At 51.6% G+C, this 22,667-nt stretch overlaps 1 protein-coding gene across 3 annotated transcripts in view; it reads right to left on the bottom strand.

Annotated features, from left to right (window-relative positions):
* Positions 1–8,885: 8,885 nt before the first annotated feature.
* The window catches only part of RHPN1 (rhophilin Rho GTPase binding protein 1), a 37,467-nt gene continuing 23,685 nt past the window's right edge, over positions 8,886–22,667 (bottom strand). For 2 of the 3 annotated variants that reach the window (XM_068163206.1, XM_068163207.1), the window contains exons 6-15: positions 21,824–21,948; positions 21,346–21,512; positions 20,657–20,844; positions 20,355–20,511; positions 18,508–18,627; positions 14,544–14,738; positions 14,207–14,283; positions 12,964–13,110; positions 11,597–11,755; positions 8,886–11,153 (exon numbers count right to left, since the gene is read on the bottom strand). In XM_068163206.1, the coding sequence (XP_068019307.1) occupies positions 10,956–11,153; positions 11,597–11,755; positions 12,964–13,110; positions 14,207–14,283; positions 14,544–14,738; positions 18,508–18,627; positions 20,355–20,511; positions 20,657–20,844; positions 21,346–21,512; positions 21,824–21,948 (1,533 nt within the window). In that variant the 3' untranslated portion in view covers positions 8,886–10,955. The remainder of the gene's footprint in view (positions 11,154–11,596; positions 11,756–12,963; positions 13,111–14,206; positions 14,284–14,543; positions 14,739–18,507; positions 18,628–20,354; positions 20,512–20,656; positions 20,845–21,345; positions 21,513–21,823; positions 21,949–22,667) is intronic. The other variant, XM_068163209.1, reaches the window with a different exon arrangement.

The raw sequence follows: 22,667 nt of genomic DNA, 5'->3' as shown, positions 1-22,667 counted from the left end.
TGAGAGGTGCTGTACATCAATATATGTTTATTGACCCTGGTTGCAGCATCCATGTGTCTCCTCTTGGCACCTTGCAGCATCATCAGGGAGCTAAGGTGTTATGTATGGGATGCAGAATCATAGAACCATAGAACGGTAGGGGTTGGAAGGGACCTCCACAGGTCATTAAGTCCAATCCCCGTGCCAAAGCAGGGGCACCCAGGGCAGGTCATGGTAATTCATCCAGATGGGTCTTGAAAGTCTCCAGAGAAGGACAATCCACAACTGCTCTGGGCAGCCTGCTTCAGGGCTCCAGTACCCTTACACTAGAGAAGTTTCTCCTCATGTTGAGTTGGAACTTCCTGGGTTCCAGTTTGTATCTGTCGCTCACATCCTATCCCGGGACAGCACTGAAAAGAGACCAGCGCCTTCTGCTCTGTACCTTAACAGCCATGGTGGTGGTAGGCTGGTGCCTGGACTTGATGATCTCAGAGGTCTATGATTCTGGACCCCAGCACCTGCTACCTGGGTGCCAACAGCTTGGAGCATGCTCCCCAGTGAAGCTGGTGGCTGGAGGTGGCAGATGCCAGCGGCCTGCCGAGGCAAACGGCTCTGGAGGCAGCAGGTTCCTCCGGGTTTGGCAGCAGAAGGCTATGGACTTGGTGATGTTTAATTAATGCGACTGGCTCGCCACGTGGTGGGGAAGGGGAGGGCTGGGGACGGGAAATTGTCCCTTGGAGGGACAAACCCTGACAACCTTGTCAGCCCCAATTAGCAGGTAATTACCTCCATGACGTGCATCTTTATTAATCCAATTAATAGAGCTGGTGGCGTGACCTCGGCAGATCTGCTGACTCAGGGTGATGCTCCACAAGGGGGAACGTGGGAAGGCGGTGGAGGAAGGAGTGAATTCCTCCTCTCCTGAACCATCTTCTTCATCACTAATTTGAGTTGTCGTGGCTGTCATGGTTTGAGCAACTGAGATCTCTCCCACCCTGATCCTAACTGCTTCCTCTTCCATTTCTCCTTTTCCTATCTACCATCCATCTGTATGGTTTGAATAGGCTGAGGTGTCTCCCACCCTGACCCCAACAGCTTCCTCTTCCCTTCCTCCTTTTCCTGTCTCACATCCATCCATCTTCTTTGCCTTCTTGTCCTCATATTCATCCATCCATCCATCTTCTAATAGAGAGAGAAATATTCTTCTCTCAGCATATCTAGCCCCACAGGGTGGTGATCCAGGATGTGGGGGGTGCCTCCAGTCTGGAGTGCTACTCTTATCCCTGATGACTTCTTTAAAGGGTTCCAAAGGTCTCAGTGTACAAAGCTGGATGGTGAAAAGCTCAGTGCTGGGTGACAGGACAGATGGAGAGATAGATGGATGGACAGATGGATCAATGGAAGGTTAGAGAAGGTGGCTAGATATATAGATAGGCTGATAGGTAAAGAGATGGATGGACAGATAGGTGGATAGATGGACTGGTAGATAGATGAATGGTTAGATGGATGGGCAGATAGATGGATACAGAGGCAGATAAATAGGTAGGTAGATAGGTGGATAGATAGACTGAGAGAGAGGAATGAATAGATGGATGGATGAACAGATGGTGATGGACCTGGGGCAAAAAGATTGATGCTGCTGCTGCCTGTGGAACCAGGTGGATACAGGAGTCTGTGGATACAGCTGAATAGACTGATGGGTGACTGGGGAGCCAGTCAAATATTTTGCCCAGGTCATACCTCTTGTGAGGCCACCACAGAGCACAGGCAGACAATGATGCCCAGTATGGATGGTGATGTTGCCTCAGTATGGATGGTGGTGCTGCCCACGTGCTGATGTGCTTTGTGGCCCATAGCCATTCATTCTGGCCAACTGTGAAGTGAGCATCCTTCCAAAAACACTGGAGATGCATCATAAATGGAGATGTTCCCCTTCATGAAAGGGACAGTCCCAGAGAGCTGAGATTGTGTCCTCCAGGAAAAGAATATTCTGAAGGTCCCCCAGCTCCATCTTCATGGCTGGGATTGTAGTATTGGGTGATAGAATGAAAGGAAATCACAGAATCACCAAGGTTGGAAGAGACCTCAAAGATCACCAAGTCCAACCTGTCACCACAGACCTGATGACTAAACCATGGTACCAAGTGCCACGTCCAATCCCCTCTTGAACACCTCCAGGGATGGTGACTCCACCACCTCCCTGGGCAGCACATTCCAATGACTAATGACTCTCTCAGTGAAGAACTTTCTCCTCACCTCCAGCCTAAACTTCACCTGGCGCAGCTTAAGACTGTGAAATGGCCTGAAATTGTGCCAGGGAGGGTTTAGGTTGGATATTAGGAACAATTTCTTTCCTGCAAGAGTGGTCAGGCATTGAACAGGCTGGCCAGGGAGGTGGTGGAGTCACCATCCCTGGAGGTGTTCAAGCAAGGTGTGGCTGTGGCACTTTTGGGACAGGGCTTAACGGCCATGGCGGTCCTCGCTCAAAGGTTGGACTCAATAATCTTAGAGGTCTTTTACAACCAAAATAATCCATGCTTCTGTGCTGCTGGGCACTAACCAGGCAGGGCAGGAGCTGGGGTGGGGAGTGAAGAAGTGGAGAGAGGCTTTATTGTATTCTTTTTTCCCCTTCATGGCTCTCTTGTGGAGCGACCTCTCCTCTGTCTTTCCCCACAGATGGAGCCTCAATTAAATTCGGAAATACATTTTTTAATAGGACTTTCACCTCAGCTCCCTCCCGGGCTATTAAAGCCATTATGGTAGAGTTAAGTAAAGAACCACCAGGCAGGCAAGAAGCTTTGAGAGCCTCTTGTTGCTGTCATCACATGTTTATGGTCCAGGCAATGTTTTGCTTTATTAAAGATTCAGCAGCCATTTCCGAACGGCTCACTTCTGTCCTTCCCATTAAAGCCCTGCTTCTTCGTGACTGCAGGGGATTAGGAAACAAAACAAAAAGGAGGATTGCTCCCAAGGTGGGGAAGAAAAGATGAAGAGGTTGGGAAAGTCGGAGGGTACGTAAGGAGGTGCTGCATTGGAGAAAGAGGGAAGAGGCACCTCGCAGCTCTGCCTTGAATTGTACCACCCTGGAAAGCTTCCCAGAGGAAAAGGACCCAGGGGTGTTGGTGGACAGCTGGCTGAACATGAGCCACTCTGTGTCCAGGTGGCCAATAAGGCTACCAGCATCCTGGTCTGTGTCAGCAGCAGTGAGGCCAGCAGGACTAGGGCAGGGATTGTCCCTCTATATCGGGCACTGGTGAGGCTGTATCTTGAATTCTGGGGTCAGCTTTCAAGAAGGACATTGAGGGGCTGGAGAGTGGTACAGAAAAGGGAAATAAAGCTGGTGAAGGGTCTGGAGAACAGGGCAGGTGAGGAGCAGCTGAGGGAACTGGCACTCTTTAGTCTGGAGAAAAGGAGTCTGAAGGGAGACCTTCTGGCTCTCTACAACTCCCTGAAAGGAGGTTGGAGCCAGGTGGGGGGTGGTTTCTTCTCCCAAGAAACAAGTGATAAGAGGAAATGGCCTCAAGTTGCACCAGGAGAGGTTTAGGTTGGACACAAGGAACAATTTCTTTGCTGCAAGACTGGCCAGGCATTGGAACAGGCTGCCCAGGAAGGTGGTGGAGTCACCATCCCTGGGGGTGTTCAAAAACCATGTAGATATGGCACTTTTGGGACAGGGTGTATTGCCATGGTGGTGTAGGGTTGGTGGCTGGACTTGATGATCTTAGAGACCTCTTCTAGCCTTAATGATTCTGTGATTCTTTGAGTTTGTTGCCCCTGGGTGCTGCAGGGTTTATTTGCACCTGGTCTCCAGGAGTTGAGCAGGATACAGCTCCTGGGGAGTCATGGAGGTTGCTGGCTTGGCTCAAAGCAAAGGCAAATCCCTGCCTAACTCATGCAGAGTGAGGTCACAGCAGCTGCACTTGCTCCTACACATGAGGGACCTCCACTGAGAACCAGGACTCTGACAGCCTTCTAGCTCTCCGGTATGTCCCCTATTGCCCTATTTCATGACCTTCTTGCCCTGTTGCATGTCTAAGTTACTCCCCAGCATGCCCCTCCTGCTTCACAGCATGACCCCATTACCCCATAGCAGGACCCACTGGCCCTGTAGGATGTCTACCTTGCACCACAGGACAACCCTCTTACTCCCTAGTGCAACATCCTTGATCTGTAGCATGACTGTGTAGCTCAATAGCCCCATTGTGCTAGGCTGATGTTCTTGACCAATAGCTCTCTCGCTCCACAGTATGACATGCTTTCCTCTCAGCATGATCTTATTGATCTACAACATGACTTTCCTTCATCACAACATGACCTCCTTGCCCCGTAGCAGGTCCATTTTGCCCTACAGCATCACCTTCCTTCATTACAGCATGAGCTCCTTGCCCCAGAGCATGTCCACCTTGCTCCATAACCTGACCTTCCTTCACCACAGCATGATCTCTGCACCACAGCATCACATTCTTGCCCTTTTTGCTTGGTGTAGACCCAGAATGTTCTCCCAATGCACACTGCAGTCTGTGAAAGCCCCACACCTCTGGTCTAGCCTGGGTTTCTTATGCCAGGGAAGTTTGTGGTGCAGTGGAAACTTGTCCATCTCTTGCTGCTGCTCTTGCAGTGAGATGGTCAGAAGCAGATCCTCATATGGAGGTGCAAATCCTGGGGTAGGGCAGCTGTGTCTAAAGTGAAAGTTTTGCAAGTTAAGACAAGGAAGGGGCTGGGCTGGATGCTGTGTGAAAGCTACCAAGTTAGAAAAGCTGACCCATAATGACTCCAGACATGTTCTGGGGAGAAATCCCATAGAGGACCAGCATCACCCCCATCTTCTTTTGGACTACAGAGCACAGACCCTTCAGAAACACTGATGTCCCACAGAAAATAGGGCACAAGAGGTCAAAGGTGGTCCCTTCCCCATCCCTGCCCCACTGCCAGACCAGATCCACCACGGGCCAGGCCTGGCCTGCTCCCACACAGGACGTACTTGTTCCTGTGCATGGAAAGGGGCTTGAGCACTCCCCAGGGACCACACAAGGATGGGAGTGGTGGAACTCTAGCCACTGCTTTTGTCCCTGACAGGAAGCAGCTGAAGGTGGCAGACCCTGGGGACAAGCAGGTGCCTGGCAGCTCCTTGCTGGTGGTATCTTGTCTTCTTCTCCCAGCAGCACTTTGCCCACTGGGCAGCATTGAGACATCTGCTAGAGCAAGAGCTGGCTTGGGGGTGAGCACATAGATGGGTTTGCACAAAATCACAGAGCTGTGTCCGTGGGGGTGCGTAGCGTCGGGGGCAGTCTGGGACTCGAACACCATCCCACCCAGGGCTGCAGTGGCTCGGAGTGAGGAAGGATTGGCCAGGCTGCAGGGAGCAGCATTCAGCACGAAACGACTCTGCCCTCTAGTGCAAAGCTGCCAGCCTACATCTCCACCAGCTGCTGAACCTGCTGGTTTCTCCCCTACACCTCCAACAAGGCCTCAGGACTAGCTTGTGGGAGCAGGATGGGTGCTCCCAGCAAGATTTCAGGCCTTCCTTTCTGTGGTGGATGGAGCTCAGAGTCCTTGGCTTTATTACTTGCACACTTTCCTCATAAGAAGTTTGCAGAAGTTATGGTTGAAAACTGCTTTCCATGCCATGCTTTGCAATGTGCTGGTCTCCAGAGCAGCCAGGGATACCTCTACTCAACCTTGGGTGGTAGTGTGGGTCCAGGGCTGCTTCAGCCCTCCCAGAGCAGATGTAGCTCGGCCGTGCTACGAGGAGTGGGAGCAGTGGACAGGCTGCTGCTGCCCTCTAGTGGGCGCAGGCTGGAAAGGAGGTGGCAGTGGGCACCTCACTGCACTGAGAACCGGGGGGGCTCGGAAGGACCAAGCTGGGATGTGGGGCTGAGGGTGACAGCTTCCATGGGATGTAAAGCAGGCAGCCCAGGGAATTAGTGGAGTCCCCATCCTTGGAAGGATTTAAAAGCCCTGGAGAGGTGGTGCTGAGGGACATGGTTTAGTGGTGACCTGGCAGTGTTAATGGTTGGCCTTGGTGATCTTTCTATGACGGAGGACACACAACAGCACTAAGTGACCACAGTACCAGCAGCCTTCCTGAGAGCAGGATAAAACCTGCTGTATCCCATCCTGCACCCGAGGTGATCCCATCGATCCACTCCTGGTCCAGGACTGCTTGAAAGTAGCACCAGGTGCTGCTGAAGGACCTGATCCTGAAATTGCAAAGTGGTGGGTGGAAAGCTGGACATGAGCCAGCACTGTGCACTCCCAGCCCAGAACCAGCCCTGTCCTGGGCTGATCCCCAGCAGTGTGGGCAGCAGGTGGAGAGAGGGGATTTTGCCCCCCTGCTGCACTCTGCTGAGACCCCACCTGCAGTGCTGGGGCCAGCTCTGGAGTCTTCAGCACAGCAGAGACATGGACCTGTTGGAACAGGGCCAGAGGAGGCCACAGCAATGATGGGAGGGCTGGAAGCCTTCTGCTGTGAGGCCAGGCTGGGAGAGTTAGGTTTGTTCGTCTTGGAGAAGAGAAGGGTCCAGGGAGACCTCATAGTGGCCTTTCAGTGCTTAGACTGTTAAGAAAGCTGGGGACAGACTTTCTATCAGGGCCTGTTGTGACAGGACAAAGGGTAATGGTTTGAAACTAAAAGAGGGAGATCTAGTGTAGAGAAAAGGAAGACATTTTTCACACTGAGGGTGGTGAGACCCTGGCCCAGGTTGCCCAGAGTGGTGGTAGATGCCCCATTCCTGGAACTATTCCAGGTCAGGCTGTCTGGGGCCCTGAGCAACCTGCTCTAGTTGCAGATGTCCCTGCTGACTGCAGAGTATTGGATTAGATGTCTTTAAATGTCTCTTTCAACCCAACCCATTCCATGGTTCTAGGAAATTCAGTGTAGTGAGCAGCAATAGGACCTTGCACAGCTGCAGCACGCCAGCACCAAACCATCTTGGGGCTGAGACCATCAGCCCAGTAGCTGCTTTCCCTCTGTTGTCCCCAGGGAAGAGGCAGGAGCATTAATTTGTAGCCTCCAGAGAAGCTATTATGGGTTATGCTGCCAATGAGCCGTGAAGCGAGGACACGGCCGCAGCTCCTGACACTGCAGGTAGCTTCTCCTCTTCTATTAAGAGATCTGTTGTGTGCTTAATGGAGAGGAAAATCAAAACACCTTCCCACCATGCTGGAAGGGCTGAAACACGGGCCAGGAGATTTTTATTATCAAGCTCTGAGAGGAGGAAAATCCAACCTCAAAGGCACCACTCAAATCCACCTCAAAGTGGGATGAACATCCCTTAGATGTCTGGGCTCTCCCTGATGGGGTTCCCATGGTGGTGGGCACCACTCTTTGCTGCCTCAAGGGTCCTAGAAATCAACCAGGGATAAAAATAAACCTTCTTTGCACTTCCTCTCTAGTCAAAACATTCCCCTAAGAGGTGCATTAACTGGTCATACCTGGCCTCAGCTCCAGAGCCCACCCCAGAGCTCCCCTCCTCAGAGTCAGAAATTGGAGAGACCTCAAGTTCCCAGCTACTCTTAAAGCTATTTTTGCAGTGGATCTTGAGCTTTCTACCCACGTTGTCCCTCACCATCAGGATCCTACAGGATATCTTCACCTCCTAGGTCCAGATGGAGAAGACAGAAAGAAGCAGTGAGCACCAGGTCCTTGCTGAGAGAGGACACATCTCATCTGAATATACGTCATCCCTGCTATGGAGTCATGTTTCCCGCATCCACTGAATGTGGGCGGGAAAAGGATCTGCTGCAGCAGAAGATCGTACTGTGGGTGGCTTAAAACAGCTTTGAGGTTGCTGCTGGGTACAGGAGGAGGTCTGATAAAGAGGGAAACACCTTAAGTTACACAAATATATCCCAAGAATCAGATGTCATTTTCATCCTGGCTCGGTAGGTACTCACCTTGGTATCTCTCAAGAGGAATTACTCTGTCCGTGCTCTTCCAAAAACAAGAGGTTTGGAAACCTTTGCTGCAAATCCCCTTGGAAGCCTAAAAGCAGCAGATCAAACCTGGGGCCTTGAGCAACCCAGTCTAATAGGAAGTCTCCCCTGCTGCATGGCAGTGGGGGTTGGAACTAGGTGCTCTCAAAGGTCCCTTCCAACCCAAGCCAGTCCATGGTGTGATGAAAGCACGCTGGGTGAGAACAAGATGTCTTTCTTAAATGGTTTCCTCATATTTTCCAGGAGAACCCCCCATGAGGTCCAGTCTGAGCACCACTCTCCACCTCTCACCTTAATTCCATGAAATAACTCATGTGACAAAGCCACCAGCTCCCAGTACACCACACTGGAGATGGAGGTGATGCCTCAACCAAGGGTTGTTGGGCTGGTCTAGATGCTTAGGAGCTCGATTTGCTTTGGATCAGGCTGTACAAGAGCTTAATCACGGAATGATAAGGGTTGGAAGGGACCTCTGGAGATCATCAAGTCCAACTGCCCTGCAAGGCAGGTTCACCTAGAGGTCACACAGGAACACAACCAGGTGGGTTTTGAATGTCTCCAGAGAGGAACAATCCTGGGCAGCCTTTTCTACTGCTCTATCACCCTTTGGTTGAAGAAGTTTCTCCTGATGTTTAGATGGAACATCTTATGCTCAAGTGTGTGCCTGTTATCCCTTGTCCTGTCACTGGGCACCACTAAGAAATGTTTGCCAGCATCCTCTTGACCCTTGTCCTTCAGCTCTTGCTGAGCATTGAGAAGATCCCCTCCAGGCTGCTTTTCTCCAGGTCAAACAGCCCCAGGTCTCACGCTCCTGACACCCGCCCTCCCCTCCCAACCTCAGCAGCTCCAGACACAGGTTCAAATGGCCCCCAAATTCAACCCATTTGCAAAACCAGTCCATGGCTTGCTCTACTCCATGGGTGGTGCTCCCAGTCCAGCTGTAATTGACAACAGAGATGAGCTACCAAGAGTTTCTGAATCAGTGCTTTTTTAATCCATAAAAGGTCCATGTACAAAGTAAAAAACCAAACCAAACCCAAACCCACCATAATTAGGGAGATTCTCCAACTGGCACCAAACACAACCCCTCCATCAACACCAGCAGAGCAGATGGGTGGTGAGGGTGGTGACATGAGGCACAGGCTCACTGCTTCCCTGGGAGGAATCCATCTCTAGCTTGGAGATGTCTGCCACACAGTTTAGGAAGGGCAGGGAGATTTTGCTGGGATGCTTTCAGGGCAAGGTGGCCTTTGTTGTGAACCTGTCTCCCCCTCCACAACCCCTGTGCCAAGCAAGATGATGGAGAAATGCTGCCTGCACCAGATGGCCTCATGGTGGCAGCCAGATCCATGATCTGGTTTGAAGATGGTCTGTGGAGAGGGATCTTGGTCAATAACACAGAGCTGGAAGCCTTCCTTTAGTTCTCCTGACTTAAACCCAAAAGCTCACCGTGTGGGCATTATGCTGCCTAGAAGCACCCAGGGAGCAGCCCCAGGAGGGGATGCTCTCACCGTGACCTCCCACTGCCAGTGCCTGCTTGCTTCATGAAACCACCACAACCTATCTGCCACTACTTAAAAAATAAAACCCCATACAACCCCTGGAACAGGTTGCCCAGGGAGCTGGTGGATGTCCCCTGCCTCGAGGTGTCCAAGGCCAGGCTGAATGAAGCCTTGAGCAACCTGGGCTAGTGGAAGGTATCCCTTGCCCACGACAGGAATGTTGGAACTAATCATCTTTAAGGTCCCTTCCAGCCCAAACCATTCTATGAATCTATGAGTCTCTGAAGGGTATTTTATACCTAACCCAAGATCCTCCAAGCACTGGAGACCAGACAGCTCTTTAACCTCCAGAAAAAAATAATCCAGGAGGCAGAAATGGGATGGAGAAAGCATTGCCCATCTATCTTAAGCGCCTAGTTGGAGTCTCCCAGCGTTTCCAGGACAATTACCACGCTGCATGGATACAGCAGCCCAGCGTGAGGGTTATTAGCAATGTGTGCAAGGTCCACCACTAGCACAAATTTAGGACTTTAATAATCTGGAGGACCTATCTTCCTGGACTTTTAATCTCATACAGAGTGGGGGGAAAAAACCCAAACCAAACCCCAACAACCCCGGGGCTCTTAGCTATTTATCTACTCTCATATTTAGGGCAATCCACCTCTACTGATTAAAAGAAGAGAGACAACCAATGCAACACACATTCAGCCTTTCCCTTTTCTTCTGCAGAAGCAGCTTGGGCTGCATTTGTCTGGGTGTCCATCAAAAAAACAACCCCAAAACACTAAAAAATCAAGTCAAACCCATCCTAATTTCACCCCATTTCACTGGGACATTCATAACTGATCTAGCTGGAGATGCCCTTCTCCCTGCAGGGAGGCTGGACAAGATGACCTTCCAAGGTGCCTTGCAACTTGATGCATTCTATGATTCTAACTGGTACTACAACAGAGGTACACAGCCCAGTGCTGCCTGGATCTCATGATGTGGTCACCACAAGTCACTGATGGCCATGCTACCGCCTCTCCCAAAAGAAAGAGGAGTTGAAGGTGACCTCCAGCTGGAGCTGCTGAACGATTTGGCTCTGCCAGCAGCTCTTGGTGCCATCTTCTACCTCACAGAGAAAGCCTAGGAGACACTAAAGAAGATTACAGCTTTTTGCTTTAATGACTGGGGCTTGGTTTGGCTGCTCCTTGCACTGAGCAGAAGGCACAAACCAGTCTCTGCTTTAGCACAGCTCCCCCCAACCCCTTGAGAGCAAAAAAAAGGAAAAAAATTAAAAGTTAGGCCTAACTCAGTGGTGTTCCCATTTTTGTTTAGTCAAGGCTGGTTTAACGTGGGAGCTGGGAAAGAGAGGACTCTGGTTCTGTGCATCTCTTGCCTCTCGGGAGAAGATCTGACCGGCGGCACGTCCCCGGGGTGGGGAGGTCCTTGCAGCACTGACACCAGCAGCAGCCCAGGGAGGCCAGCAGTGCTTGCAAGGGCTCAAGGGCAGCCAGCCCCGGAGCCTGTGGGACACAACCTGGCCCAGCAGCCGCTTCAGTACATGACCTCGTTGTCTCCCACCGCAGTGAAGGGGACGCCGTAGGTGCTCTTCTTGCTCCTCTTGCTCTTCTTGCTCCAGCCCAGCAGCGTGCTGGCGCTCTTGCTGTTCATCAGGCTCTTCCGGTTGTTCTCCTTGTTGCTCTTCAGCGCCCCGCTGCCCGAGGACATCGCTGCTGCCTTCCTGTCCGCCTGCTGGGGGCAAGTGGAGAAGGGTGTGAAGCCTGTGCCGTACACATGATGCTCAGTTCCAGCCCAGGAACCAGACACTGGGGAACTGCTTCACAGGATCACAGGATGTTAGGGCTTGGAAGGGACCTCTGAAGGTCATCAATTCCAACCCCCTTGCCAGAGCGAGCACAGGTCGCACAGGAACACATCCAGATGGGTCTTGAAAGTCTCCAGAGACTCCACAACTTCCCTGGATAATCTGTTCCAGTGCTCTGTGACCCTCACCTCATGCTGAAGTGGAACCTTCTGTTCTGTAGTTTATATCCACTTCCCCTAGTCCTATCCCAGGGTGCAAGTGAGAAGAGCTTGTCCCCTCCCTCTCGGCACCCAGCCCTCAGATATTCATAAACATTTATCAAATCCCCCCTCTTCTGCATTTCCCACCTCAAGCTTGGGATGTGACTTACAGTTTTTGGTCCCTCTGAGCCCTGAAGGGTTATCACAATGATCTCCACTCCTTCCTCCCCAGTGCTCTTCAGCAGCTGCACCACCTCAGCATGCTTGGACCACTTGCAGTCTTTGCCATTTACTGAGATGATGTAGTCTCCTTCCTTCAGCCCAGCTTCCTGGAGCGGGGAAGAGAGAGGATGCACATGTTTGAACTACTGGATGCCACTGCATGAGCTCTGCTCGGTGTCCACCCTACTCCACAGGTCCTTACCCAGTGGAGATATGGCCTACAGGGAGGGTTGAGGTCCACCCTTCACCTACAAGACAACTGAAGCCTTCATGATTCTTAAAAGTTTATATCTGCTTTGCAGCATGCCCACAGAAATGGGATGCTTTACAGCCTAAGGGCCTCTTTTGCAGCTGCTGGACATGGTCACACTTGACATCTCAGCCTTATGACTTTCTACAGTTTTGCAAAATTCATCCCTTTCTGACTCTTCCACAAAGGTTAAATTCTGCAGCTCTCAATCCCCCCCAAAACCAGATAAAACACTGCCTGCAAGCCTTGATCCTCGAGAAAACAGGCTCAGCAAAGTTCTTTGCACTCCCTTCATCCATGAAGGCATGAACATGACATGCTTGAAGGAAACCATGTGCCAACCTGGGGCTATGGGGACACCATCAGAGCTTGGAGCAACTCAGCCATCTGCAATGGAGGTTTAGAAACTTGTCCAGACAAGGACATCTGCATTTTGTTGTCTACCTGGAGTCCAGTCCCTTGCTGGGATACACCAGGGGTCCAGGTATGGACCAGGTATGGACCATGTATGTGCCTTCAGAAGATCTTACTCTTCTAAAGAGGAGATGTGATCTTGCAGCTAAGGAGCATGGTGTTACGGAGATGCTGGGCTCTGGTTTTCAGGGTCACTGATGAACAGTGATGAGGGAGAAGGAAGACTTTCTGGGCATCCCCCCACCAGGATGCTCCAGCAAACTTCTGCTGGAAAACAATGGTGCCCCTGATAGATCAGAGTTTTCACTGAGGTAAGTCACGTTTCAGACTTGCCATCTTCTTCCACCCACTGTCACAAGCCCAAAATGGGGAAGAAGGGAGCTGGGTGCTTGCCAAAAAGAAGCTGCCAGCAGTTAAAATCTGAGCTAACCTCCATCCTTCTTCCTTAGGTGCCTCCTAAAAGACATCCCAATTCTCTCATGACACCCATCTGCAAGCTGAGATCCATGAGGGGTAAGTCTGCACCTGAGCACACCAACACAGTGACCAACTGAGTGTTAAGACCTAAAACCACATGGAACCCCTGGAAGCAACCCCTCAGACCTCACTTCCAGCATCTCCACGAGGACAGCAAGAACTTGGGATACTCACAGCAGCACAACCCCCTGGGATGACACCAGCAATGAGCACAGGGGAGTCTCCTCGCAGTGTGAATCCAAACCCATTCTCTCCTCTCCTCAGGTGGACTCTTCGTGCTGGGTACCACTTGTTCTTGGCCGAGAACACCGAAAGAGGTCCCTGGGGTGAGGCAGAAACATGGAAACCACCTTATGGTGCAAGAACAAGTCTCTGAGGATGTGCAACCTTGCAAACACCCACTGAGGGGGAGGAAGCAGAACATGAAAGTCTGTCTTTTGCATTTCCAGGATGTGATTTTGAGCCTGTTGGGTGTTTTTATCCTTCCTGCACACCCTAAAGAATGCAGATTTGTGCACTACAAAGCTTTATAAAGTCCTTTAAGGACTTTAAAGATCCTTGAGTCCAGACATTTTCTAACTACTATCAGCAGCAGCAGTTTTGTGCAAGTTGGGAAGGACTTTGGGAGGTCTTCAGGGCTTAGATCTGGACATGCTCCTAGCATTACCCCAGGAGGAAGAGCTCTTGGCATGGTCAGGGAGGTGGCATCAATTTAGACACTAACAAAATAGAAAGCTCTGGTGGGCAGAGCTGGCTTCAGGAGGAAAAAATATTTCACCCAAGGACAAATGATTTGGGCTGAGGTTCCTCACCACTCCTGGGCTCTGGGGAGATGCAGCCCAGATGGGCTAGCTCAGCAGGGTGGGGTGGTGGTCATCAATTCTGGGTCAGATCCCACCCAGATCCTTCCTAATTTCCTGTCTTTTCTATTCCCACAAGAGCAGGATCTAGCTGCCTGCCCAGGGGCTGCTCAAATCCAGAGAGCAGAACAAAGTCCCACAGCAACCCCAAAGCTCAGCCCTGCTCCCTCAGACCCTAAGGAGGGTAGGAATGAAGATCTGCTGGAATTCTCCCGGTGCCTTTTAGCTGGCACTATTCTACCCTCAAAAAGCTTCCTCTAAAGGGTCCCTCCTTGGGTAAAGCCCACCCAAAATGCCTGTGTCTGTGTACCACAGGAGCTTCATGAGTGATTTAGGTCTTTCAGAGACAGATCTGAGCCCTCCCAGCCTTTCTTCTGCACAGGTCCCTGTCTGTGAAGAGATGGCTCATCCTCCTTGGAAAGCCACCCATGAATGCAACCGGGAGAGGGAGAAGAAGCTGCAGGGGAGGAGGAAACCAGGCAAGCAGAGATACAGGGAAGGAGGAGAAGGAGATGCCTGCTCCCTTGGGGCCACCTCCATCCCATAGCTGTACGTACCAGCCTGTGGAAGAGGTCGGTCACCTTCACCTGCGAGAAGTTGGGGGGTTTTATCTCTGGTTTCTGGTGGGTTTTGGCTAGTGGTGAGGAGAGAAAACACATACAGGGGGGTCAGGTGGTTGTGGCAGCTTCTGGCTCTATATCAAGGTATGGCCCATGAGAGCCAGGACCAGACATGCAACCCAAAGCCCCTGCTGCCCCCTGCGAAGCTCCACCACCACTTAGGGAGCTCTGGTCCACAGCAACGTGCCACGAACACACAGTGGAGTCTGCCCAGCCCATGCAACCTGCCCCAAATCCTCTCCCCAGCTGCCCCCCCTCCAGCCAAGCCACTCACGATGGATCTCTGGGGCATCTCCAGTCTCAAAGAAGTCCTCTTCGTGGTCGATCTCTGAGTATTTGCTCAGCGAGCGCTTGTGGGCAAAGGAGAGGACCTCCTGGAGGATATCCATCTTCCGCAGGATCTTGCACAAGCCGTGGATCCTCATGGCTTCTTCGTGCTTCATGATGGCTTTCTTGAGGTGAGCTTTGCCTGCAAGGGAGCAGAGAGATGACAGCCCAAGGGGAGAGCAGCAGCCCCGCCACCGATCCCGCTCCGCTCCGCAGCCCACGGATGACAGCAGCCTCTGTGGCTGTCTCCAACCCGACGTGACTCAGGGACAGCCCAGTCACGTTCTCAGCCTGCCAGTTGCTCAACGTGCTCTAACTGGAGTAGGTCCCAGCCGTCAGCTCGAGCCCCTGATGTAGGACCTTGAAGGGTGACCTACTTCACTCCCCCCGGTGCTGGCAGCAGAGCTGGCAGATGTTCCCAAAAAACGCTGCTGAAGGAGCTGCCACCATACCCCCCAAGTCCCTCCTAATGCTTAACCTCAATCTCCTCCACAAATTAACTTCTCTCCATCACCCTGCGTCCCCTGGGGGGGAACACGGAGGACAATCAATCCCTGTCCTCATGGTGACAGCCTTTTAGCTCCAGGAAGATGCAACACGTCTCCTTTTCTAGGCTAAGCAGAGCCTTCTCCTTGCCCTCCTGCTTCCCATCCTCTTTGGCATCTCCTCTTGCTTTGCTCCCCTCAAGACCCATCAGGATGCGCTCCTGTGTGAGTTGCCCCAGGCGACCCTGCTTTGGACTTGACGATCCTCAGAGGTCCCTTCCAGCCTCTACCTTTCTGTGATTCTATGAACTTACCTTCACCGTGCTTCCACCCTTGTGAAAATGGTGCAGCACGAAAATGGCCAGAAGAGATGAGATCATGATGACCCACGGCTACCAATGCAAACATCTCCTTGGTGAGATGATTGCAACCAAGATACCCGTATCCAACGCTCAACTACCCAAAAAAGGCTAAATATATAGAGACGTGTCATAGAAACACGTGTGCCTGTAGCACTTCCAGCTTTGGACACAAGGTGGCAGCACAACCCAGGGAGATGGGTGAAACTTCCTCCAGACTTAGAACTACAAACCCTGAAGATCTCCAAATTCCCCCCCGAGGAGTCACAACATAGGAAATATATTGATGTTGGATGGAAAACAGAGAGGAAGAGACTCCCCAGAAACGTTGTATCAAATGGAATCAATCAGATTTGAGCAAAGCATCTACTGGCAGTAAGAAAGCAACCAGGCTTTATTGACTATCAACAACTCCTGGAGGTTCTCCTTCCCCTGTATCCTGTCCTGGTGAGACCACAGCTGAAGTGTTGTGTCCAGTTCTGGGCTCCCCAGTTCAGGAGGGGCAAGGATATACTAGAGAGAGTCCGATGAAAGTTATGAGGATGATGAAGGGACTGGAACATCTGTCTGACGAGGAAGAGCTCTTTAGTCTGGAGAAGACTGAGAGGAGATCTTATTAACCTTTATGAACACCTGAAGGGTGGGGGACAAGAAGAAAGGGCCAGGCTCTTTTCAGTAGTGCCCTGTGGTAAGATAAGGTGCAACAGATGCAAACTGGAACACCGAAAGTTCCACCTCAACATGAGGAGAAACTTCTTTATTGTAAGGCTCCTGAAGCAGGCCACCCAGAGAGGTTGTGGAGTCTCCTTCTCTAGGGACTTTCAAGACCCATCTGGATGCATTCCTGTGTGATCTGCCCTAGGTGATCCTGCTCTGGCAGGAGGGCTGGACTCAACGATCTCAGGAGGTCTCTTCCAACCCCCATCATCCTGTGATTCTCTGATTCTGTGATCATGGGGAACGGAGGTTGAGCATGGAAGCTGTGCAAGCTCTTGGCTCCATTCTGTTGAAGATGGTGGAATGCATTATGTCCAATAAAACGTCATGTTATAAGACTAGAAGACAAGGGAATGGGAAAAATACATCCTTCCATGGAGATGGCTTTAATGCTCCAAGCTTCTTCCCCTCTTGTAACCCTAAACCAGGGGCTGAGACTGGGGTCTAAAGTTGATTTTTCACCAGCAGATGTTGGATTGAGCTTGTTCCCCCCAGCACAGCTGAAAGCTGGGCTGATGCAAATTTTGAAACCTGACGACAAAAATCTGCCTGGAGGGTCAGGAACAAAGAGTGGTGGTGAACAAAGTTAACTCCAGCTGGTGGCCAGTCATAAAAGGTGTCCCCCAGGGCTTATGCCTAGGCCAGTTGCCTTTAACATCTTATCAGTGATCTGGATGAGGAAATTGAAGCACCATTAGTAAGTTTTCAGGTTACACCCAGCTGTGAGGAGCGCTGAGCTGCTCCCTTCCAACCACTAACATTCTGTGATTCTGTGAGGGTAGTTAGTCTCTAAAGAGGCACCTGAACAGGCTGGATAAATGGGCCAAGGACAATGGGATGAGGCTCAACAAGGTCAAGTGCCAGATCCCACACTTGGGTCACAATAACCCCATGAATGCTCCAAACTTGGGGAAGAGCATCTGGAAAGTTGTCAGCTGAAGATGAAGCAGCATGTGCCCAGGTGACCAATAAGGCCATGAACAGCCTGCCCTGGATCAGCAATAGTACAGCCAGCAGGATCAAGGATGTGATTGTCCCCCTGGACTCAGCACTGGTGAGGCCACATCTTAAATCCTGGGTTCAGTTTTGGGCCTCTCACTCCAAGAAGGACATTGAGATACTGGAGCCTGTTCAGAGAAGGACAATGAAGCTGGGGAAGGGTCTGGAGAAGAGGTCTGGTGAGGAGCAGCTGAGGGAACTGGGGGTGTTCAGCCTAGAGCAAAGGAGGCTGAAGGAAGATCTTCTGGCTTGCTACAATTCCCTGAAAGGAGGATGGAGCCAAGTAGGAGTTAGTCTCTTCTCCAAAGTAAGAATAGGACAAGAGGAAATGCTCTCAAGCTGCACCAGGGGAGGTTTAGATTGACATAAGGAACAATTTCTTTTCCAAAAGAGTTGTCAAGCTGCCCAGGGCAATGGTGGAGTCCCCAACCCTGGAAGGATTTGAAAGCTGTGTAGGTGTGCTGCTGAGGAACATGATTTAGTGGTGGCCTTGGCAGTGCTGTGTTAACAGCTGGACTTCATGATCTTAACGTTCACTACCAATGAAAACAATTCTATGATTCCATAACACCAGCTAAGGGTGGTTCTACCACAGTGCTCTGACTTTGGGCTTCAGTGAAGGAGTCTCCTCAAGCACGTCCTCCATCTCCCATCTCTAGCAGTGAAATTTAGCCAAGCAGCCAACAAGACTTTGCTGGGTCCAACTACCTGACAAACTCCTTCCTGGAGGGACCTGTCACTTTTCACATGTATGCAACGAGGCAAAAGAGCACCAGGAGGCAGACTGTGGTGGTTGATGACACTCCAAACCCAGGGTGCTGAGCTTGCTCTTGTTGCAAACTCGTTGGGCAGGAGCTGCCAAAACACGACTTCAGCTGAATAAGCAACGCTCTGTTTTTCCCCTGAAGCTGAAAAATCTGCATGGGAGGAAGTTTTTGTCTCCCAAGTCTTTTGATGCAGCTAAAAAAGCCACCCCCTGGCATCTGCTGTGTCTTCTTGTTAGCAAGCCAAGTCAGCAGCAAGCCTAAGTCAAGGAGCTTCCAGGATCTCTGCGTTCCTACAGATTTCTCCATACTGCATTGGGCGATGTTACCTGGTTGAGGAGATCTCAGTGCCCAAGGCTTTGCTGTCAAACTCAGCTGGACAGGTTGGTGCAAGCACCATGAGCTGGTCCTCAACACCTTAACAGAGACCCAAGAGGTGTCTTTGCATGGAAAGACCCCCTCCAACAGCTCATCACATCCCTTCATGAAGACCATGCCTACACAGGCAGGGCTGTGATGGGGCTTTGCCCATGCATTGAGGTTTCATCACAAGAAACTGAGGGCTTTGCCCCCACCAATGTTCTTACCCAGCTTCCTCCTCTCCTCAGGGTCCTGCAGCAGGACACAGAGTGATGGTCCATTGGGCATGGTGACGTGGAACTGGATGAAAGCCTTCTCCTGCTCTGGGAGTTCAGCATCGGATGCCGCTGTGTGAAACAAAAGGGGAAGATGAGCTCAGAGACAAGTCAAGGCACTGCTCAGCCACCCAGATCCCTGTGGCACTGGGCACAAGGGGATCAGGAAGCCACATCCATGTTCATATAGCCCCATAATTTCAGCAGCAGCTTCCTCTCACCCAACAACCAAGAGAGCACTGATGGGGAGAGAACTGTTCCAGTCCCCTAATCATGGAGAAACCAAGATGGATTCAGCTTGTGCAGCTTCTCCCAGCACCACCCTGGGCTCTGCACATGTGATTTTCACACCGTTGTTTCCCACCAAAGCTGCTCCAAATCTTCTTTGGCTCAGAGGGAGCTCAGGGTTGCATGGCAGCCTCTCTCCCTGGCAACAGAGCATGGTAAAAAGCAACCTAGCATGTTCCAGCCAGCTTTATGGATTTGCTGGTCCAAACAGGAGATCCCAAAGCCTGTTGAGCAACCTGGCATCAACATCCAGCGAGCAAGGAACCAGTAACTCCAGTGCCAGCATCCTTGTGGCATTAAACCACAGTTTAAGGAGTTTACTGTCATTTGGGAGGAAAAGATTTGTTCTTCTGAACAAGAGGGTCAGGGAGGGCCAGCAAGTTGGTATGTGAGATCTCATCAGCATCCTCTGGATCTCCAAACACCCAAATCAAACATCTCCTGCAGGTTTGTGTTTCCCTCACCACCTAAGATTACTAGGAGGGGAAAACAGCCTCAGAATTTTAGTGGCTTCACCACCATCCTCTTCCATACCTGTCTCCAAGCAGCTCCAGGCCTGCAGCACCCCAGTGTCTCCTGTCTCTACCCCAGCAGCTTTCCTTGCTCAATCCTGCTTCTGCAACACTCACGAGGCACAAGCCCAGCAGCAAGATTACTGGCAATCTCCAGAGTGGGGGCGGATACTAGGACAGTCTGGCAGCCACCACCAGCACAGTACTGTTCTTGGCAACCACCCTCCCAAGAAGCTTCCCAGCTTCTTCTCAGCCACCCAACCATGTGATGGGTCAGCACCACAGGTCAAAGCATTTATCAACTGCCCGCCTCCAGATCCTCTGCTCGACCCAAAATCACTTGCAAGGGTGCTGGTGATGATGCAGATGGAGATCATGGGTCTCACCCTACATCCACGCTCCAGCTGGCTCCTTGGAGCCACGTCAGGTTGGCTCTGGCACAGCCACGTGTACCCTGCTTCCAGCTCCTCACCAGCCTGGGATGGAAGCTGACCACAAGACTGGTAAAATGAAATTCGAGTAGCCTTAACCAGTTTCTCCAGGGAGATTATGGGGTTTGGGTCCACCACAGGGACCTGGTGCCTTGGAGGATGCCCAGCTGAGGGCACCAGCACATGTATGGTCAGCAGGCAGCTGACACATAGAATCATAGACTCTTCAAATGGTTTGGGTTGGAAGGGACCTTCAAAGGTCAGCTAGTCCAACTTCCTGCAGTAAGCAGGGACATGTTCAACTGGAGCAGGTTGCTCAGAGTGCTGTCCAACCTGACCTGGAATGTTTCCAGGGATGGGGCACTCACGTTCTTGGAAGGACTCTGCAAACCAGAAATACAGGGGAAGTCTGCCCTGTGCATGAATCACTGAGTCAAGAAATAACATCAACAGCTCAGAACATCCCCAGAACTTCAGGTTTTCTGTCCATCCATCCTTGGGGTATGTCCCTTCACATCTCTTGCATTCCCTGCCAAATATGAGGCTACCACGAGGAGCCAGTACTCACCGGGGCAGTCACAGAGGGCAATGGCAGCGAAGTAGTGGGAGAGGGCTTTGAAATGCTCTGACTTGACATGGACCATGGTGGCCCAAGAGAAGGGAACATAATCCTTCACGTGGGCTTGGGTCATCGTCTGGTGTACCAGTGAGTAGACATCTTCTACCTGTTGGGTTGTCAAGAGGCAAACTGCTAAGCCAGGAGACAGTGACAGAAGGCTGCCCTCTTCTCCTGGGATGTTCTACCAACCACAAAAGGAGCCTCTCCAATGTGACAGGCCCACCAAATCCTCCCCTCTTTGAGGTGCTCACCCTTGCTGCCTCCTGGGCGAGCTGCAGCCTGGAGAGGAAGTCGTGTTGGGCACGTAGCAAGGTCATCTTCTCAAAGACACACTCCTGGACCTGGGCGACCATCAGCCGCACCAGCATGTTCAAGGAGGCAGAGCTCATATCCAGGCTGGGAGCATTGGAGAAGTTTTCCTTCAAGTAGTTAAAGGCACCTGCATGAGGAAGAAGCTCCAGGTAGCCACTAGGCTTGTCAGCAAGTGGGTCAGACTTTCAAGCCAAGAAGGTCTCCCCATCAGCAGTGCAGGACGTGAAGAGCCACCAACCCAGCTGACACATCAAACACCTCATCATAAATGGTGGGTAAAAAGGTTGAGGGTCTCTCCCTTGCTATCTAAACCATCCTTCAGCCCACAACTTTCTTCAGCTGCAAACAGATGGATTGTCATCTCTCCTCTCCCCACCTTGGACATCCCTACTTCTGCATGGCATGAAGTGGGTGGCTGTTGGGTCATTTCAGCTCCTCCCCACAAGCCACAGAAGAAAGCATGGTGCCAACTTGCACTTGGTTCATGGAGCCTTGGAGATGCCCTGTCTCCATCCCTCTTTGCACAACTGCTCCCTCCTCCTTCTTGCACTCATGAGGATTGTTCCCACCCCATGGAAATGATTCCTGTATGGTCATGGAGAGCTGGAGGAGGGAGGAACCCACTTACCAGCTGCCTTCTGAAAGGCATCGATGGCCTGGTTGAGGCCCGGCAGGGAGGCACGGTCCTGCCGCGCTCCGATCTGGGTGTGCAGGGCTCCGATGTTGAAGAGGACACTGCCCTTCTCGAAAGCCAGAGCTCGCTGGTGGGAGGGGACCCCTGTCAGGGAGTCATACCTGGGGAAGGGAACAGTCAGTCACTGTCCATTCCCACCAAAGTCCTTACCCATGGATACAGGAGGAGTTTGGAGAGCCTTCAGTGCTCTTTGTGGGCTTGCAGACACTGCTCCCATCACATCTCATTCCTTCAGAGCTTGTGGTTTTTCCTGCCACCCTTAATGAACCCACCCAGAGCAACAGCAAACCCAGCTCCTTGTGTCCACCAGGCCCACATCCACTGCTGAAGCAGCGATGCCATCATGGAGGCTTGAGCCCAGCTCCCTCCCCACTCGTGATGCCCCAGGTGGGATGATGAAAGCTGCACCAACCAGTGGAAGAAGACACCCAGGCTTTTGTTAGGAGGGAAGAAGCGGCTGTCAAGGAAGTAGAGCTGGTTGTAATACTCCATGAGGAGCTCCAGCCCGGCTTCGTTGCGGCTCGGGGTGCGCATCGCCTGCGGGGACAGGAGGGGAGACACTCAGGTGGGAGCAATCATAGAGTCATGGAATTGTTTTGGTTGGAAAAGATCTTTAAGGCCATCAAGTCCAAGCACTAATCCAGCACTGCCAGGTCACCACTAAGTCATGTGTCGCTACGTGGCTTTAGAACACTTCCAGGGGTGGGGACTCCACCACTGCCCTGGGCAGCCTGGGCTAGAGTTTGACAACTCTTTATGAGAAAAAAATTGTTCCCAACCTCCCTGCAGTGAGCAGAGACATCAGCTAGATCAGACTGTTCAGTGCCCCATCAAGTTTGATCTTGAATGTCTCCAGGGATGGGGGCTTATCCACATCTCTGGGCAACCTGTTCCAGTATTGTCCAACCTCAACCTCCTCTGGTGCAGCTTGAGGCTGTTTCCTCTTGCAGAAGGAAATGTTGAATTAATGGAGCTGCATGCACTGGCCAGCCCAGGACAGAGAAACTCCACCTGAGTTGTTAGATCAGTAGGACCAGATCAATAGCACTACAGGACAGAGGTCAAGATGCTGAGCAGTAGCAGCCCCCCAGCACAGGTTCAGCTGTGGAGAGGTTGGGGAGGCACCAAAGTGGTGCTGGGGCACCTAAATCCAAAGCCAGTAGCCTGGAAACCAGTGCTGGAGGCAATGCTCACCTAAACCAAACTGAGATTATTATATTAAGGGAGAAATTCAAGGGCAAGCTGCTGAAATAAAT

Source organism: Melanerpes formicivorus, unplaced genomic scaffold (assembly GCF_026170545.1).
Source record: "Melanerpes formicivorus ecotype bairdi unplaced genomic scaffold, bMelFor1.0.p_v2 SCAF_71, whole genome shotgun sequence".
Lineage (NCBI taxonomy): Eukaryota > Metazoa > Chordata > Aves > Piciformes > Picidae > Melanerpes > Melanerpes formicivorus.
The sequence above is the reverse complement of the archived record's forward strand: the minus strand, read 5'-3'. Positions and strand labels throughout refer to the sequence as shown.